Source organism: Zophobas morio, unplaced genomic scaffold, assembly GCF_036711695.1.
Source record: "Zophobas morio isolate AGI-343-1 ecotype UQ-CSIRO unplaced genomic scaffold, CSIRO_AGI_Zmor_V1 ptg001109l, whole genome shotgun sequence".
NCBI lineage: Eukaryota > Metazoa > Arthropoda > Insecta > Coleoptera > Tenebrionidae > Zophobas > Zophobas morio.
In genome coordinates this window covers 17,415-38,574 of record NW_026973209.1, presented here as the reverse complement: position 1 = coordinate 38,574, position 21,160 = coordinate 17,415, and the positions used below count along the sequence as shown (strand labels likewise).

General features: G+C 35.3%; 1 protein-coding gene across 1 annotated transcript; it reads left to right on the top strand.

The window, feature by feature from the left end:
* The first annotated feature begins 17,706 nt into the window (after positions 1-17,706).
* Positions 17,707-19,347, top strand: LOC135122335 (uncharacterized). Its single transcript, XM_064046536.1, has 6 exons — positions 17,707-17,764; positions 17,837-18,085; positions 18,158-18,292; positions 18,416-18,691; positions 18,767-19,126; positions 19,184-19,347. The coding sequence occupies exons 1-6, from the start codon at positions 17,707-17,709 to the stop codon at positions 19,345-19,347; spliced, it is 1,242 nt and encodes a 413-aa protein (XP_063902606.1).
* The last annotated feature ends 1,813 nt before the right edge of the window (positions 19,348-21,160 follow it).

Genomic DNA, 21,160 nt, shown 5'->3' with positions numbered 1-21,160 from the left:
CTTGTACTTTTAAGCCAATCAGATACCCTACGGGCTCGGAAAGTGCAACGAAACCATCAAATTTTAGCTAGAAACTGTATTTTTGTCGATTTTTATTGAATTTGAACTATATTTCAACGTTTTTTGATGGTTCTGAGCCACCAAACACACTTAAAGCATGCAGAATCGACTCAGAATAGGAAAAGGAGACGTTTAGGTCAATTTTATGCATTCTGGCGTTCGTAGATACAAGAAAACTGTTAAAATTCTTCAGAAACGTCACTTTTGAAGTGTTTTCTTGTACTTTTAAGCCAATCAGATACCCTACGGGCTCGGAAAGTGCAACGAAACCATCAAATTTTAGCTAGAAACTGTATTTTTGTCGATTTTTATTGAATTTGAACTATATTTCAACGTCTTTTGATGGTTCTGAGCCACCAAACACACTTAAAGCATGCAGAATCGACTCAGAATAGGAAAAGGAGACGTTTAGGTCAACTTTATGCATTCTGGCGTTCGTAGATACAAGAAAACTGTTAAAATTCTTCAGAAACGTCACTTTTGAAGTGTTTTCTTGTCCTTTTAGGCCAATCAGATACCCTACGGGCTCGGAAAGTGCAACGAAACCATCAAATTTTAGCTAGAAACTGTATTTTTGTCGATTTTTATTGAATTTGAACTACATTTCAACGTTTTTTGATGGTTCTGAGCCACCAAACACACTTAAAGCATGCAGAATCGACTCAGAATAGGAAAAGGAGACGTTTAGGTCAATTTTATGCATTCTGGCGTTCGTAGATACAAGAAAACTGTTAAAATTCTTCAGAAACGTCACTTTTGAAGTGTTTTCTTGTACTTTTAAGCCAATCAGATACCCAACGGGCTCGGAAAGTGCAACGAAACCATCAAATTTTAGCTAGAAACTGTATTTTTGTCGATTTTTATTGAATTTGAACTATATTTCAACGTTTTTTGATGGTTCTGAGCCACCAAACACACTTAAAGCATGCAGAATCGACTCAGAATAGGAAAAGGAGACGTTTAGGTCAATTTTATGCATTCTGGCGTTCGTAGATACAAGAAAACTGTTAAAATTCTTCAGAAACGTCACTTTTGAAGTGTTTTCTTGTACTTTTAAGCCAATCAGATACCCTACGGGCTCGGAAAGTGCAACGAAACCATCAAATTTTAGCTAGAAACTGTATTTTTGTCGATTTTTATTGAATTTGAACTATATTTCAACGTTTTTTGATGGTTCTGAGCCACCAAACACACTTAAAGCATGCAGAATCGACTCAGAATAGGAAAAGGAGACGTTTAGGTCAATTTTATGCATTCTGGCGTTCGTAGATACAAGAAAACTGATAAAATTCTTCAGAAACGTCACTTTTGAAGTGTTTTCTTGTACTTTTAAGCCAATCAGATACCCTACGGGCTCGGAAAGTGCAACGAAACCATCAAATTTTAGCTAGAAACTGTATTTTTGTCGATTTTAATTGAATTTGAACTATATTTCAACGTTTTTTGATGGTTCTGAGCCACCAAACACACTTAAAGCATGCAGAATCGACTCAGAATAGGAAAAGGAGACGTTTAGGTCAATTTTATGCATTCTGGCGTTCGTAGATACAAGAAAACTGTTAAAATTCTTCAGAAACGTCACTTTTGAAGTGTTTTCTTGTACCTTTAAGCCAATCAGATACCCTACGGGCTCGGAAAGTGCAACGAAACCATCAAATTTTAGCTAGAAACTGTATTTTTGTCGATTTTTATTGAATTTGAACTATATTTCAACGTTTTTTGATGGTTCTGAGCCACCAAACACACTTAAAGCATGCAGAATCGACTCAGAATAGGAAAAGGAGACGTTTAGGTCAATTTTATGCATTCTGGCGTTCGTAGATACAAGAAAACTGTTAAAATTCTTCAGAAACGTCACTTTTGAAGTGTTTTCTTGTACTTTTAAGCCAATCAGATACCCAACGGGCTCGGAAAGTGCAACGAAACCATCAAATTTTAGCTAGAAACTGTATTTTTGTCGATTTTTATTGAATTTGAACTATATTTCAACGTTTTTTGATGGTTCTGAGCCACCAAACACACTTAAAGCATGCAGAATCGACTCAGAATAGGAAAAGGAGACGTTTAGGTCAATTTTATGCATTCTGGCGTTCGTAGATACAAGAAAACTGTTAAAATTCTTCAGAAACGTCACTTTTGAAGTGTTTTCTTGTACTTTTAAGCCAATCAGATACCCTACGGGCTCGGAAAGTGCAACGAAACCATCAAATTTTAGCTAGAAACTGTATTTTTGTCGATTTTTATTGAATTTGAACTATATTTCAACGTTTTTTGATGGTTCTGAGCCACCAAACACACTTAAAGCATGCAGAATCGACTCAGAATAGGAAAAGGGAGACGTTTAGGTCAATTTTATGCATTCTGGCGTTCGTAGATACAAGAAAACTGTTAAAATTCTTCAGAAACGTCACTTTTGAAGTGTTTTCTTGTACTTTTAAGCCAATCAGATACCCTACGGGCTCGGAAAGTGCAACGAAACCATCAAATTTTAGCTAGAAACTGTATTTTTGTCGATTTTTATTGAATTTGAACTATATTTCAACGTTTTTTGATGGTTCTGAGCCACCAAACACACTTAAAGCATGCAGAATCGACTCAGAATAGGAAAAGGAGACGTTTAGGTCAATTTTATGCATTCTGGAATTCGTAGATACAAGAAAACTGTTAAAATTCTTCAGAAACGTCACTTTTGAAGTGTTTTCTTGTACTTTTAAGCCAATCAGATACCCTACGGGCTCGGAAAGTGCAACGAAACCATCAAATTTTAGCTAGAAACTGTATTTTTGTCGATTTTTATTGAATTTGAACTATATTTCAACGTTTTTTATGGTTCTGAGCCACCAAACACACTTAAAGCATGCAGAATCGACTCAGAATAGGAAAAGGAGACGTTTAGGTCAATTTTATGCATTCTGGCGTTCGTAGATACAAGAAAACTGTTAAAATTCTTCAGAAACGTCACTTTTGAAGTGTTTTCTTGTACTTTTAAGCCAATCAGATACCCTACGGGCTCGGAAAGTGCAACGAAACCATCAAATTTTAGCTAGAAACTGTATTTTTGTCGATTTTTATTGAATTTGAACTATATTTCAACGTTTTTTGATGGTTCTGAGCCACCAAACACACTTAAAGCATGCAGAATCGACTCAGAATAGGAAAAGGAGACGTTTAGGTCAATTTTATGCATTCTGGCGTTCGTAGATACAAGAAAACTGTTAAAATTCTTCAGAAACGTCACTTTTGAAGTGTTTTCTTGTACTTTTAAGCCAATCAGATACCCTACGGGCTCGGAAAGTGCAACGAAACCATCAAATTTTAGCTAGAAACTGTATTTTTGTCGATTTTTATTGAATTTGAACTATATTTCAACGTTTTTGATGGTTCTGAGCCACCAAACACACTTAAAGCATGCAGAATCGACTCAGAATAGGAAAAGGAGACGTTTAGGTCAATTTTATGCATTCTGGCGTTCGTAGATACAAGAAAACTGTTAAAATTCTTCAGAAACGTCACTTTTGAAGTGTTTTCTTGTCCTTTTAAGCCAATCAGATACCCTACGGGCTCGGAAAGTGCAACGAAACCATCAAATTTTAGCTAGAAACTGTATTTTTGTCGATTTTTATTGAATTTGAACTATATTTCAACGTTTTTTGATGGTTCTGAGCCACCAAACACACTTAAAGCATGCAGAATCGACTCAGAATAGGAAAAGGAGACGTTTAGGTCAATTTTATGCATTCTGGCGTTCGTAGATACAAGAAAACTGTTAAAATTCTTCAGAAACGTCACTTTTGAAGTGTTTTCTTGTACTTTTAAGCCAATCAGATACCCTACGGGCTCGGAAAGTGCAACGAAACCATCAAATTTTAGCTAGAAACTGTATTTTTGTCGATTTTTATTGAATTTGAACTATATTTCAACGTTTTTTGATGGTTCTGAGCCACCAAACACACTTAAAGCATGCAGAATCGACTCAGAATAGGAAAAGGAGACGTTTAGGTCAATTTTATGCATTCTGGCGTTCGTAGATACAAGAAAACTGTTAAAATTCTTCAGAAACGTCGCTTTTTGAAGTGTTTTCTTGTACTTTTAAGCCAATCAGATACCCTACGGGCTCGGAAAGTGCAACGAAACCATCAAATTTTAGCTAGAAACTGTATTTTTGTCGATTTTTATTGAATTTGAACTATATTTCAACGTTTTATGATGGTTCTGAGCCACCAAACACACTTAAAGCATGCAGAATCGACTCAGAATAGGAAAAGGAGACGTTTAGGTCAATTTTATGCATTCTGGCGTTCGTAGGTACAAGAAAACTGTTAAAATTCTTCAGAAACGTCACTTTTGAAGTGTTTTCTTGTACTTTTAAACCAATCAGATACCCTACGGGCTCGGAAAGTGCAACGAAACCATCAAATTTTAGCTAGAAACTGTATTTTTGTCGATTTTTATTGAATTTGAACTATATTTCAACGTTTTTTGATGGTTCTGAGCCACCAAACACACTTAAAGCATGCAGAATCGACTCAGAATAGGAAAAGGAGAAGTTTAGGTCAATTTTATGCATTCTGGCGTTCGTAGATACAAGAAAACTGTTAAAATTCTTCAGAAACGTCACTTTTGAAGTGTTTTCTTGTACTTTTAAGCCAATCAGATACCCTACGGGCTCGGAAAGTGCAACGAAACCATCAAATTTTAGCTAGAAACTGTATTTTTGTCGATTTTTATTGAATTTGAACTATATTTCAACGTTTTTGATGGTTCTGAGCCACCAAACACACTTAAAGCATGCAGAATCGACTCAGAATAGGAAAAGGAGACGTTTAGGTCAATTTTATGCATTCTGGCGTTCGTAGATACAAGAAAACTGTTAAAATTCTTCAGAAACGTCACTTTTGAAGTGTTTTCTTGTACTTTTAAGCCAATCAGATACCCTACGGGCTCGGAAAGTGCAACGAAACCATCAAATTTTAGCTAGAAACTGTATTTTTGTCGATTTTTATTGAATTTGAACTATATTTCAACGTTTTTTGATGGTTCTGAGCCACCAAACACACTTAAAGCATGCAGAATCGACTCAGAATAGGAAAAGGAGACGTTTAGGTCAATTTTATGCATTCTGGCGTTCGTAGATACAAGAAAACTGTTAAAATTCTTCAGAAACGTCACTTTTGAAGTGTTTTCTTGTACTTTTAAGCAAATCAGATACCCTACGGGCTCGGAAAGTGCAACGAAACCATCAAATTTTAGCTAGAAACTGTATTTTTGTCGATTTTTATTGAATTTGAACTATATTTCAACGTTTTTTGATGGTTCTGAGCCACCAAACACACTTAAAGCATGCAGAATCGACTCAGAATAGGAAAAGGAGACGTTTAGGTCAAATTTATGCATTCTGGCGTTCGTAGATACAAGAAAACTGTTAAAATTCTTCAGAAACGTCACTTTTGAAGTGTTTTCTTGTACTTTTAAGCCAATCAGATACCCTACGGGCTCGGAAAGTGCAACGAAACCATCAAATTTTAGCTAGAAACTGTATTTTTGTCGATTTTTATTGAATTTGAACTATATTTCAACGTTTTTTGATGGTTCTGAGCCACCAAACACACTTAAAACATGCAGAATCGACTCAGAATAGGAAAAGGAGACGTTTAGGTCAATTTTATGCATTCTGGCGTTCGTAGATACAAGAAAACTGTTAAAATTCTTCAGAAACGTCACTTTTGAAGTGTTTTCTTGTACTTTTAAGCCAATCAGATACCCTACGGGCTCGGAAAGTGCAACGAAACCATCAAATTTTAGCTAGAAACTGTATTTTTGTCGATTTTTATTGAATTTGTACTATATTTCAACGTTTTTTGATGGTTCTGAGCCACCAAACACACTTAAAGCATGCAGAATCGACTCAGAATAGGAAAAGGAGACGTTTAGGTCAATTTTATGCATTCTGGCGTTCGTAGATACAAGAAAACTGTTAAAATTCTTCAGAAACGTCACTTTTGAAGTGTTTTCTTGTACTTTTAAGCCAATCAGATACCCTACGGGCTCGGAAAGTGCAACGAAACCATCAAATTTTAGCTAGAAACTGTATTTTGTCGATTTTTATTGAATTTGAACTATATTTCAACGTTTTTTGATGGTTCTGAGCCACCAAACACACTTAAAACATGCAGAATCGACTCAGAATAGGAAAAGGAGACGTTTAGGTCAATTTTATGCATTCTGGCGTTCGTAGATACAAGAAAACTGTTAAAATTCTTCAGAAACGTCACTTTTGAAGTGTTTTCTTGTACTTTTAAGCCAATCAGATACCCTACGGGCTCGGAAAGTGCAACGAAACCATCAAATTTTAGCTAGAAACTGTATTTTTGTCGATTTTTATTGAATTTGAACTATATTTCAACGTTTTTTGATGGTTCTGAGCCACCAAACACACTTAAAGCATGCAGAATCGACTCAGAATAGGAAAAGGAGACGTTTAGGTCAATTTTATGCATTCTGGCGTTCGTAGATACAAGAAAACTGTTAAAATTCTTCAGAAACGTCACTTTTGAAGTGTTTTCTTGTACTTTTAAGCCAATCAGATACCCTACGGGCTCGGAAAGTGCAACGAAACCATCAAATTTTAGCTAGAAACTGTATTTTTGTCGATTTTTATTGAATTTGAACTATATTTCAACGTTTTTTGATGGTTCTGAGCCACCAAACACACTTAAAGCATGCAGAATCGACTCAGAATAGGAAAAGGAGATGTTTAGGTCAATTTTATGCATTCTGGCGTTCGTAGATACAAGAAAACTGTTAAAATTCTTCAGAAACGTCACTTTTGAAGTGTTTTCTTGTACTTTTGAGCCAATCAGATACCCTACGGGCTCGGAAAGTGCAACGAAACCATCAAATTTTAGCTAGAAACTGTATTTTTGTCGATTTTTATTGAATTTGAACTATATTTCAACGTTTTTTGATGGTTCTGAGCCACCAAACACACTTAAAGCATGCAGAATTGACTCAGAATAGGAAAAGGAGACGTTTAGGTCAATTTTATGCATTCTGGCGTTCGTAGATACAAGAAAACTGTTAAAATTCTTCAGAAACGTCACTCTTGAAGTGTTTTCTTGTACTTTTAAGCCAATCAGATACCCTACGGGCTCGGAAAGTGCAACGAAACCATCAAATTTTAGCTAGAAACTGTATTTTTGTCGATTTTTATTGAATTTGAACTATATTTCAACGTTTTTTTGATGGTTCTGAGCCACCAAACACACTTAAAGCATGCAGAATCGACTCAGAATAGGAAAAAGGAGACGTTTAGGTCAATTTTATGCATTCTGGCGTTCGTAGATACAAGAAAACTGTTAAAATTCTTCAGAAAACGTCACTTTTGAAGTGTTTTCTTGTACTTTTAAGCCAATCAGATACCCAACGGGCTCGGAAAGTGCAACGAAACCATCAAATTTTAGCTAGAAACTGTATTTTTGTCGATTTTTATTGAATTTGAACTATATTTCAACGTTTTTTGATGGTTCTGAGCCACCAAACACACTTAAAGCATGCAGAATCGACTCAGAATAGGAAAAGGAGACGTTTAGGTCAATTTTATGCATTCTGGCGTTCGTAGATACAAGAAAACTGTTAAAATTCTTCAGAAACGTCACTTTTGAAGTGTGTTCTTGTACTTTTAAGCCAATCAGATACCCTACGGGCTCGGAAAGTGCAACGAAACCATCAAATTTTAGCTAGAAACTGTATTTTTGTCGATTTTTATTGAATTTGAACTATATTTCAACGTTTTTTGAGGGTTCTGAGCCACCAAACACACTTAAAGCATGCAGAATCGACTCAGAATAGGAAAAGGAGACGTTTAGGTCAATTTTATGCATTCTGGCGTTCGTAGATACAAGAAAACTGTTAAAATTCTTCAGAAACGTCACTTTTGAAGTGTTTTCTTGTACTTTTAAGCCAATCAGATACCCTACGGGCTCGGAAAGTGCAACGAAACCATCAAATTTTAGCTAGAAACTGTATTTTTGTCGATTTTTATTGAATTTGAACTATATTTCAACGTTTTTTGATGGTTCTGAGCCACCAAACACACTTAAAGCATGCAGAATCGACTCAGAATAGGAAAAGGAGACGTTTAGGTCAATTTTATGCATTCTGGCGTTCGTAGATACAAGAAAACTGTTAAAATTCTTCAGAAACGTCACTTTTGAAGTGTTTTCTTGTACTTTTAAGCCAATCAGATACCCTACGGGCTCGGAAAGTGCAACGAAACCATCAAATTTTAGCTAGAAACTGTATTTTTGTCGATTTTTATTGAATTTGAACTATATTTCAACGTTTTTTGATGGTTCTGAGCCACCAAACACACTTAAAGCATGCAGAATCGACTCAGAATCGGAAAAGGAGACGTTTAGGTCAATTTTATGCATTCTGGCGTTCGTAGATACAAGAAAACTGTTAAAATTCTTCAGAAACGTCACTTTTGAAGTGTTTTCTTGTACTTTTAAGCCAATCAGATACCCTACGGGCTCGGAAAGTGCAACGAAACCATCAAATTTTAGCTAGAAACTGTATTTTTGTCGATTTTTAATGAATTTGAACTATATTTCAACGTTTTTTGATGGTTCTGAGCCACCAAACACACTTAAAGCATGCAGAATCGACTCAGAATAGGAAAAGGAGACGTTTAGGTCAATTTTATGTATTCTGGCGTTCGTAGATACAAGAAAACTGTTAAAATTCTTCAGAAACGTCACTTTTGAAGTGTTTTCTTATACTTTTAAGCCAATCAGATACCCTACGGGCTCGGAAAGTGCAACGAAACCATCAAATTTTAGCTAGAAACTGTATTTTTGTCGATTTTTATTGAATTTGAACTATATTTCAACGTTTTTTGATGGTTCTGAGCCACCAAACACACTTAAAGCATGCAGAATCGACTCAGAATAGGAAAAGGAGACGTTTAGGTCAATTTTATGCATTCTGGCGTTCGTAGATACAAGAAAACTGTTAAAATTCTTCAGAAACGTCACTTTTGAAGTGTTTTCTTGTACTTTTAAGCCAATCAGATACCCTACGGGCTCGGAAAGTGCAACGAAACCATCAAATTTTAGCTAGAAACTGTATTTTTGTCGATTTTTATTGAATTTGAACTATATTTCAACGTTTCTTGATGGTTCTGAGCCACCAAACACACTTAAAGCATGCAGAATCGACTCAGAATAGGAAAAGGAGACGTTTAGGTCAATTTTATGCATTCTGGCGTTCGTAGATACAAGAAAACTGTTAAAATTCTTCAGAAACGCCACTTTTGAAGTGTTTTCTTGTACTTTTAAGCCAATCAGATACCCTACGGGCTCGGAAAGTGCAACGAAACCATCAAATTTTAGCTAGAAACTGTATTTTTGTCGATTTTTATTGAATTTGAACTATATTTCAACGTTTTTTGATGGTTCTGAGCCACCAAACACACTTAAAGCATGCAGAATCGACTCAGAATAGGAAAAGGAGACGTTTAGGTCAATTTTATGCATTCTGGCGTTCGTAGATACAAGAAAACTGTTAAAATTCTTCAGAAACGTCACTTTTGAAGTGTTTTCTTGTACTTTTAAGCCAATCAGATACCCTACGGGCTCGGAAAGTGCAACGAAACCATCAAATTTTAGCTAGAAACTGTATTTTTGTCGATTTTTATTGAATTTGAACTATATTTCAACGTTTTTTGATGGTTCTGAGCCACCAAACACACTTAAAGCATGCAGAATCGACTCAGAATAGGAAAAGGAGACGTTTAGGTCAATTTTATGCATTCTGGCGTTCGTAGATACAAGAAAACTGTTAAAATTCTTCAGAAACGTCACTTTTGAAGTGTTTTCTTGTACTTTTAAGCCAATCAGATACCCTACGGGCTCGGAAAGTGCAACGAAACCATCAAATTTTAGCTAGAAACTGTATTTTTGTCGATTTTTATTGAATTTGAACTATATTTCAACGTTTTTTGATGGTTCTGAGCCACCAAACACACTTAAAGCATGCAGAATCGACTCAGAATAGGAAAAGGAGACGTTTAGGTCAATTTTATGCATTCTGGCGTTCGTAGATACAAGAAAACTGTTAAAATTCTTCAGAAACGTCACTTTTGAAGTGTTTTCTTGTACTTTTAAGCCAATCAGATACCCTACGGGCTCGGAAAGTGCAACGAAACCATCAAATTTTAGCTAGAAACTGTATTTTTGTCGATTTTTATTGAATTTGAACTATATTTCAACGTTTTTTGATGGTTCTGAGCCACCAAACACACTTAAAACATGCAGAATCGACTCAGAATAGGAAAAGGAGACGTTTAGGTCAATTTTATGCATTCTGGCGTTCGTAGATACAAGAAAACTGTTAAAATTCTTCAGAAACGTCACTTTTGAAGTGTTTTCTTGTACTTTTAAGCCAATCAGATACCCTACGGGCTCGGAAAGTGCAACGAAACCATCAAATTTTAGCTAGAAACTGTATTTTTGTCGATTTTTATTGAATTTGAACTATATTTCAACGTTTTTTGATGGTTCTGAGCCACCAAACACACTTAAAGCATGCAGAATCGACTCAGAATAGGAAAAGGAGACGTTTAGGTCAATTTTATGCATTCTGGCGTTCGTAGATACAAGAAAACTGTTAAAATTCTTCAGAAACGTCACTTTTGAAGTGTTTTCTTGTACTTTTAAGCCAATCAGATACCCTACGGGCTCGGAAAGTGCAACGAAACCATCAAATTTTAGCTAGAAACTGTATTTTTGTCGATTTTTATTGAATTTGAACTATATTTCAACGTTTTTTGATGGTTCTGAGCCACCAAACACACTTAAAGCATGCAGAATCGACTCAGAATAGGAAAAGGAGATGTTTAGGTCAATTTTATGCATTCTGGCGTTCGTAGATACAAGAAAACTGTTAAAATTCTTCAGAAACGTCACTTTTGAAGTGTTTTCTTGTACTTTTGAGCCAATCAGATACCCTACGGGCTCGGAAAGTGCAACGAAACCATCAAATTTTAGCTAGAAACTGTATTTTTGTCGATTTTTATTGAATTTGAACTATATTTCAACGTTTTTTGATGGTTCTGAGCCACCAAACACACTTAAAGCATGCAGAATTGACTCAGAATAGGAAAAGGAGACGTTTAGGTCAATTTTATGCATTCTGGCGTTCGTAGATACAAGAAAACTGTTAAAATTCTTCAGAAACGTCACTCTTGAAGTGTTTTCTTGTACTTTTAAGCCAATCAGATACCCTACGGGCTCGGAAAGTGCAACGAAACCATCAAATTTTAGCTAGAAACTGTATTTTTGTCGATTTTTATTGAATTTGAACTATATTTCAACGTTTTTTGATGGTTCTGAGCCACCAAACACACTTAAAGCATGCAGAATCGACTCAGAATAGGAAAAGGAGACGTTTAGGTCAATTTTATGCATTCTGGCGTTCGTAGATACAAGAAAACTGTTAAAATTCTTCAGAAACGTCACTTTTGAAGTGTTTTCTTGTACTTTTAAGCCAATCAGATACCCAACGGGCTCGGAAAGTGCAACGAAACCATCAAATTTTAGCTAGAAACTGTATTTTTGTCGATTTTTATTGAATTTGAACTATATTTCAACGTTTTTTGATGGTTCTGAGCCACCAAACACACTTAAAGCATGCAGAATCGACTCAGAATAGGAAAAGGAGACGTTTAGGTCAATTTTATGCATTCTGGCGTTCGTAGATACAAGAAAACTGTTAAAATTCTTCAGAAACGTCACTTTTGAAGTGTGTTCTTGTACTTTTAAGCCAATCAGATACCCTACGGGCTCGGAAAGTGCAACGAAACCATCAAATTTTAGCTAGAAACTGTATTTTTGTCGATTTTTATTGAATTTGAACTATATTTCAACGTTTTTTGATGGTTCTGAGCCACCAAACACACTTAAAGCATGCAGAATCGACTCAGAATAGGAAAAGGAGACGTTTAGGTCAATTTTATGCATTCTGGCGTTCGTAGATACAAGAAAACTGTTAAAATTCTTCAGAAACGTCACTTTTGAAGTGTTTTCTTGTACTTTTAAGCCAATCAGATACCCTACGGGCTCGGAAAGTGCAACGAAACCATCAAATTTTAGCTAGAAACTGTATTTTTGTCGATTTTTATTGAATTTGAACTATATTTCAACGTTTTTTGATGGTTCTGAGCCACCAAACACACTTAAAGCATGCAGAATCGACTCAGAATAGGAAAAGGAGACGTTTAGGTCAATTTTATGCATTCTGGCGTTCGTAGATACAAGAAAACTGTTAAAATTCTTCAGAAACGTCACTTTTGAAGTGTTTTCTTGTACTTTTAAGCCAATCAGATACCCTACGGGCTCGGAAAGTGCAACGAAACCATCAAATTTTAGCTAGAAACTGTATTTTTGTCGATTTTTATTGAATTTGAACTATATTTCAACGTTTTTTGATGGTTCTGAGCCACCAAACACACTTAAAGCATGCAGAATCGACTCAGAATAGGAAAAGGAGACGTTTAGGTCAATTTTATGCATTCTGGCGTTCGTAGATACAAGAAAACTGTTAAAATTCTTCAGAAACGTCACTTTTGAAGTGTTTTCTTGTACTTTTAAGCCAATCAGATACCCTACGGGCTCGGAAAGTGCAACGAAACCATCAAATTTTAGCTAGAAACTGTATTTTTGTCGATTTTTATTGAATTTGAACTATATTTCAACGTTTTTTGATGGTTCTGAGCCACCAAACACACTTAAAGCATGCAGAATCGACTCAGAATAGGAAAAGGAGACGTTTAGGTCAATTTTATGTATTCTGGCGTTCGTAGATACAAGAAAACTGTTAAAATTCTTCAGAAACGTCACTTTTGAAGTGTTTTCTTATACTTTTAAGCCAATCAGATACCCTACGGGCTCGGAAAGTGCAACGAAACCATCAAATTTTAGCTAGAAACTGTATTTTTGTCGATTTTTATTGAATTTGAACTATATTTCAACGTTTTTTGATGGTTCTGAGCCACCAAACACACTTAAAGCATGCAGAATCGACTCAGAATAGGAAAAGGAGACGTTTAGGTCAATTTTATGCATTCTGGCGTTCGTAGATACAAGAAAACTGTTAAAATTCTTCAGAAACGTCACTTTTGAAGTGTTTTCTTGTACTTTTAAGCCAATCAGATACCCTACGGGCTCGGAAAGTGCAACGAAACCATCAAATTTTAGCTAGAAACTGTATTTTTGTCGATTTTTATTGAATTTGAACTATATTTCAACGTTTTTTGATGGTTCTGAGCCACCAAACACACTTAAAGCATGCAGAATCGACTCAGAATAGGAAAAGGAGACGTTTAGGTCAATTTTATGCATTCTGGCGTTCGTAGATACAAGAAAACTCTTAAAATTCTTCAGAAACGTCACTTTTGAAGTGTTTTCTTGTACTTTTAAGCCAATCAGATACCCTACGGGTTCGGAAAGTGCAACGAAACCATCAAATTTTAGCTAGAAACTGTATTTTTGTCGATTTTTATTGAATTTGATTTAGATTTCAAAGTTTTTTGATGGTTCTGAGCCACCAAACACACTTAAAGCATGCAGAATCGACTCAGAATAGGAAAAGGAGACGTTTAGGTCAATTTTATGCATTCTGGCGTTCGTAGATACAAGAAAACTGTTAAAATTCTTCAGAAACGTCACTTTTGAAGTGTTTTCTTGTACTTTTAAGCCAATCAGATACCCTACGGGCTCGGAAAATGCAACGAAACCATCAAATATTAGCTAGAAACTGTATTTTTGTCGATTTTTATTGAATTTGAACTATATTTCAACGTTTTTTGATGGTTCTGAGCCACCAAACACACTTAAAGCATGCAGAATCGACTCAGAATAGGAAAAGGAGACGTTTAGGTCAATTTTATGCATTCTGGCGTTCGTAGATACAAGAAAACTGTTAAAATTCTTCAGAAACGTCACTTTTGAAGTGTTTTCTTGTAATTTTAAGCCAATCAGATACCCTACGGGCTCGGAAAGTGCAACGAAACCATCAGATTTTAGCTAGAAACTGTATTTTTGTCGATTTTTATTGAATTTGAACTATATTTCAACGTTTTTTGATGGTTCTGAGCCACCAAACACACTTAAAGCATGCAGAATCGACTCAGAATAGGAAAAGGAGACGTTTAGGTCAATTTTATGCATTCTGGCGTTCGTAGATACAAGAAAACTGTTAAAATTCTTCAGAAACGTCACTTTTGAAGTGTTTTCTTGTACTTTTAAGCCAATCAGATACCCTACGGGCTCGGAAAGTGCAACGAAACCATCAAATTTTAGCTAGAAACTGTATTTTTGTCGATTTTTATTGAATTTGAACTATATTTCAACGTTTTTTGATGGTTCTGAGCCACCAAACACACTTAAAGCATGCAGAATCGACTCAGAATAGGAAAAGGAGACGTTTAGGTCAATTTTATGCATTCTGGCGTTCGTAGATACAAGAAAACTGTTAAAATTCTTCAGAAACGTCACTTTTGAAGTGTTTTCTTGTACTTTTAAGCCAATCAGATACCCTACGGGCTCGGAAAGTGCAACGAAACCATCAAATTTTAGCTAGAAACTGTATTTTTGTCGATTTTTATTGAATTTGAACTATATTTCAAAGTTTTTTGATGGTTCTGAGCCACCAAACACACTTAAAGCATGCAGAATCGACTCAGAATAGGAAAAGGAGACGTTTAGGTCAATTTTATGCATTCTGGCGTTCGTAGATACAAGAAAACTGTTAAAATTCTTCAGAAACGTCACTTTTGAAGTGTTTTCTTGTACTTTTAAGCCAATCAGATACCCTACGGGCTCGGAAAGTGCAACGAAACCATCAAATTTTAGCTAGAAACTGTATTTTTGTCGATTTTTATTGAATTTGAACTATATTTCAACGTTTTTTGATGGTTCTGAGCCACCAAACACACTTAAAGCATGCAGAATCGACTCAGAATAGGAAAAGGAGACGTTTAGGTCAATTTTATGCATTCTGGCGTTCGTAGATACAAGAAAACTGTTAAAATTCTTCAGAAACGTCACTTTTGAAGTGTTTTCTTGTACTTTTAAGCCAATCAGATACCCTACGGGCTCGGAAAGTGCAACGAAACCATCAAATTTTAGCTAGAAACTGTATTTTTGTCGATTTTTATTGAATTTGAACTATATTTCAACGTTTTTTGATGGTTCTGAGCCACCAAACACACTTAAAGCATGCAGAATCGACTCAGAATAGGAAAAGGAGACGTTTAGGTCAATTTTATGCATTCTGGCGTTCGTAGATACAAGAAAACTGTTAAAATTCTTCAGAAACGTCACTTTTGAAGTGTTTTCTTGTACTTTTAAGCCAATCAGATACCCTACGGGCTCGGAAAGTGCAACGAAACCATCAAATTTTAGCTAGAAACTGTATTTTTGTCGATTTTTATTGAATTTGAACTATATTTCAACGTTTTTTGATGGTTCTGAGCCACCAAACACACTTAAAGCATGCAGAATCGACTCAGAATAGGAAAAGGAGACGTTTAGGTCAATTTTATGCATTCTGGCGTTCGTAGATACAAGAAAACTGTTAAAATTCTTCAGAAACGTCACTTTTGAAGTGTTTTCTTGTACTTTTAAGCCAATCAGATACCCTACGGGCTCGGAAAGTGCAACGAAACCATCAAATTTTAGCTAGAAACTGTATTTTTGTCGATTTTTATTGAATTTGAACTATATTTCAACGTTTTTTGATGGTTCTGAGCCACCAAACACACTTAAAGCATGCAGAATCGACTCAGAATAGGAAAAGGAGACGTTTAGGTCAATTTTATGCATTCTGGCGTTCGTAGATACAAGAAAACTGTTAAAATTCTTCAGAAACGTCACTTTTGAAGTGTTTTCTTGTACTTTTAAGCCAATCAGATACCCTACGGGCTCGGAAAGTGCAACGAAACCATCAAATTTTAGCTAGAAACTGTATTTTTGTCGATTTTTATTGAATTTGAACTATATTTCAACGTTTTTTGATGGTTCTGAGCCACCAAACACACTTAAAGCATGCAGAATCGACTCAGAATAGGAAAAGGAGACGTTTAGGTCAATTTTATGCATTCTGGCGTTCGTAGATACAAGAAAACTGTTAAAATTCTTCAGAAACGTCACTTTTGAAGTGTTTTCTTGTACTTTTAAGCCAATCAGATACCCTACGGGCTCGGAAAGTGCAACGAAACCATCAAATTTTAGCTAGAAACTGTATTTTTGTCGATTTTTATTGAATTTGAACTATATTTCAACGTTTTTTGATGGTTCTGAGCCACCAAACACACTTAAAGCATGCAGAATCGACTCAGAATAGGAAAAGGAGACGTTTAGGTCAATTTTATGCATTCTGGCGTTCGTAGATACAAGAAAACTGTTAAAATTCTTCAGAAACGTCACTTTTGAAGTGTTTTCTTGTACTTTTAAGCCAATCAGATACCCTACGGGCTCGGAAAGTGCAACGAAACCATCAAATTTTAGCTAGAAACTGTATTTTTGTCGATTTTTATTGAATTTGAACTATATTTCAACGTTTTTTGATGGTTCTGAGCCACCAAACACACTTAAAGCATGCAGAATCGACTCAGAATAGGAAAAGGAGACGTTTAGGTCAATTTTATGCATTCTGGCGTTCGTAGATACAAGAAAACTGTTAAAATTCTTCAGAAACGTCACTTTTGAAGTGTTTTCTTGTACTTTTAAGCCAATCAGATACCCTACGGGCTCGGAAAGTGCAACGAAACCATCAAATTTTAGCTAGAAACTGTATTTTTGTCGATTTTTATTGAATTTGAACTATATTTCAACGTTTTTTGATGGTTCTGAGCCACCAAACACACTTAAAGCATGCAGAATCGACTCAGAATCAGGAAAAGGAGACGTTTGGTCAATTTTATGCATTCTGGCGTTCGTAGATACAAGAAAACTGTTAAAATTCTTCAGAAACGTCACTTTTGAAGTGTTTTCTTGTACTTTTAAGCCAATCAGATACCCTACGGGCTCGGAAAGTGCAACGAAACCATCAAATTTTAGCTAGAAACTGTATTTTTGTCGATTTTTATTGAATTTGAACTATATTTCAACGTTTTTTGATGGTTCTGAGCCACCAAACACACTTAAAGCATGCAGAATCGACTCAGAATAGGAAAAGGAGACGTTTAGGTCAATTTTATGCATTCTGGCGTTCGTAGATACAAGAAAACTGTTAAAATTCTTCAGAAACGTCACTTTTGAAGTGTTTTCTTGTACTTTTAAGCCAATCAGATACCCTACGGGCTCGGAAAGTGCAACGAAACCATCAAATTTTAGCTAGAAACTGTATTTTTGTCGATTTTTATTGAATTTGAACTATATTTCAACGTTTTTTGATGGTTCTGAGCCACCAAACACACTTAAAGCATGCAGAATCGACTCAGAATAGGAAAAGGAGACGTTTAGGTCAATTTTATGCATTCTGGCGTTCGTAGATACAAGAAAACTGTTAAAATTCTTCAGAAACGTCACTTTTGAAGTGTTTTCTTGTACTTTTATTATGGGCAAACATATTAACATTGTTAATATGTTTGCCCATTATTTTTCCTCGATTTTTGACTTACCTGAAACCAACCAATTGCAAGGTAATACATTTGTTAGTAATAGCAGCAACTTGCCGTTCCATATCCAGATTTTTGATGACGATGTGCTTGCAGCTATCAGTAAAATAAAAAACACTTGTTCCGCTGGCATCGACCAAGTCCCTTCTTTTCTGATAAAAGACTGTTCAGCTGCCTTTCTTAAACCTTTGTGTTATTTGTTTAACCTAAGCCTTAATAATTCTTGCTTCCCCAATATGTGGAAGATCGCTAAAATTGTACCAGTATACAAATCAGGAGATATATCCGATGTGCGCAGTTACCGCCCCATTTCAATTTTATCCTGCTTCTCCAAAGTTTATGAAAGTATTTTATATCGACAAATTTATTTCAATATTAAGGAACTAATCTCTATACACCAGCACGGCTTTTCTTCAGGAAGATCAACTCATACGAACTTAATGTGTATGTCCCAAATAATATCCGATACGCTAGATCACAGTGGCCAGCTTGACGTTATATATACGGATCTGTCGAAAGCTTTCGACAAAATTAATCACCAAATTTTGCTTTGTAAGTTGTCTGCTATGGGTTTCTCTGATTCCTTAATAAAACTATTTTATTCTTATCTGTCTTCGAGGGTAAATTGTGTTGTGTATAATGGTTTTAAGTCTAATTCTTATGCTTCATTCTCAGGTGTCCCGCAGGGCTCCATACTCGGTCCACTTTGTTTCATAATTTACTTAAACGATGTTGTGGATATCATCCAGAACTCCCAAATTCTTATTTATGCAGATGACATCAAAATATTTCATAAAATTGGCAACGTGGATGACTGCTTAATGCTCCAAAATGACATAAACAAACTAAAGGATTGGTGTTTACTGAATAAACTGCCATTGAATATTGATAAATGCAAGGTTGTTTCCTTCACGCTGTCTTACAATCCTTGTCAATTTGATTATCATATTGGTAACAGTATTCTTCAACGAACTACAAATATAAAAGATCTTGGTGTGCATTATGACTCGAAATTTTCTTTTAAAGAACATGTCACTAACATTGTAGGTAAGGCTGGTAAGATGTTTGGGTTTATTGTACGAAATTGTAAAGGTTTTAATAACGTGTTACCCTTAATTCAACTTTTTAATTCACTGGTGAGATCTAGGTTAGAATATTGCTCCACGGCTTGGTTCCCATATTATGATTATCAGATAAGGCTGCTAGAGAACGTTCAAAGGAAATTTTTAAAGTATTTATATTTCAAGGATGAAGGAGTGTGGCCAGTTAGAAATTACCCACATGTAGTATTATTAGAGCGATACAAACTTAATACATTGCAGTGCAGAAGAGTTGTCAGCGCACTTATTTTCTTGCATAAACTTCTGAATAATAAAATTGACTGTGGTGAGTTTCTTTCTGGCCTAAAATTTTATGTGCCGAGATTAAATAATCGATATTCAGTAACGCTTTATTCCAGTACACCACGCACAAATATTGGTAGAAGAGCTCCATTATATGTGATCAGCATGTATACGAACAAAATGGAGAGAAATAGCGATTGTGATATTTTCAGCTGCTCGAACAGAGAACTGAAAACTGCAATCTGTGACAAGCTAAATTTATGAAAGATGTAACTGTCAATTTCTGCTTATGTTAAATGTAATTGTGATAGGAAAGATTTGGGAATATTTGCCAATTATTAGTTAGACTAAAATTGTGTTATGTTTTGCTGAAATTGTCCTGTAATTGGAAAATATTCTGTAGGACAATTAAATATTTATTTATTTATTTATTTATTTATTTATTTACTTTTAAGCCAATCAGATATCCTACGGGCTCGGAAAGTGCAACGAAACCATCAAATTTTAGCTAGAAACTGTATTTTTGTCGATTTTTATTGAATTTGAACTATATTTCAACGTTTTTTGATGGTTCTGAGCCACCAAACACACTTAAAGCATGCAGAATCGACCCAGAATAGGAAAATTAGACGTTTAGGTCAATTTTATGCATTCTGGCGTTCGTAGATACAAGAAAACTGTTAAAATTCTTCAGAAACGTCACTTTTGAAGTGTTTTCTTGTACTTTTAAGCCAATCAGATACCCTACGGGCTCGGAAAGTGCAACGAAACCATCAAATTTTAGCTAGAAACTGTATTTTTGTCGATTTTTATTGAATTTGAACTATATTTCAACGTTTTTTGATGGTTCTGAGCCACCAAACACACTTAAAGCATGCAGAATCGACTCAGAATAGGAAAAGGAGACGTTTAGGTCAATTTTATGCATTCTGGCGTTCGTAGATACAAGAAAACTGTTAAAATTCTTCAGAAACGTCACTTTTGAAGTGTTTTCTTGTACTTTTAAGCCAATCAGATACCCTACGGGCTCGGAAAGTGCAACGAAACCATCAAATTTTAGCTAGAAACTGTATTTTTGTCGATTTTTATTGAATTTGAACTATATTTCAACGTTTTTTGATGGTTCTGAGCCACCAAACACACTTAAAGCATGCAGAATCGACTCAGAATAGGAAAAGGAGACGTTTAGGTCAATTTTATGCATTCTGGCGTTCGTAGATACAAGAAAACTGTTAAAATTCTTCAGAAACGTCACTTTTGAAGTGTTTTCTTGTACTTTTAAGCCAATCAGATACCCTACGGGCTCGGAAAGTGCAACGAAACCATCAAATTTTAGCTAGAAACTGTATTTTTTTCGATTTTTATTGAATTTGAACTATATTTCAACGTTTTTTGATGGTTCTGAGCCACCAAACACACTTAAAGCATGCAGAATCGACTCAGAATAGGAAAAGGAAACGTTTAGGTCAATTTTATGCATTCTGGCGTTCGTAGATACAAGAAAACTGTTAAAATTCTTCAGAAACGTCACTTTTGAAGTGTTTTCTTGTACTTTTAAGCCAATCAGATACCCTACGGGCTCGGAAAGTGCATCGAAACCATCAAATTTTAGCTAGAAACTGTATTTTTGTCGATTTTTATTGAATTTGAACTATATTTCAACGTTTTTTGATGGTTCTGAGCCACCAAACACACTTAAAGCATGCAGAATCGACTCAGAATAGGAAAAGGAGACGTTTAGGTCAATTTCATGCATTCTGGCGTTCGTAGATACAAGAAAACTGTTAAAATTCTCCAGAAACGTCACTTTTGAAGTGTTTTCTTGTACTTTTAAGCCAATCAGATACCCTACGGGCTCGGAAAGTGCAACGAAACCATCAAATTTTAGCTAGAAACTGTATTTTTGTCGATTTTTATTGAATTTGAACTATATTTCAACGTTTTTTGATGGTTCTGAGCCACCAAACACACTTAAAGCATGCAGAATCGACTCAGAATAGGAAAAGGAGACGTTTAGGTCAATTTTATGCATTCTGGCGTTCGTAGATACTAGAAAACTGTTAAAATTCTTCAGAAA

Bases quoted from the DNA above. Each gene is read 5' to 3' on its own strand.
- LOC135122335 (XM_064046536.1), top strand. From the start codon at position 17,707: ATGTTTGCCCATTATTTTTCCTCGATTTTTGACTTACCTGAAACCAAC. The intron at 18,692-18,766 runs GTAACAGTATTC...TTTCTTTTAAAG, and splicing joins TCAATTTGATTATCATATTG to AACATGTCACTAACATTGTA. The intron at 19,127-19,183 runs GTGAGTTTCTTT...ATCGATATTCAG, and splicing joins GAATAATAAAATTGACTGTG to TAACGCTTTATTCCAGTACA.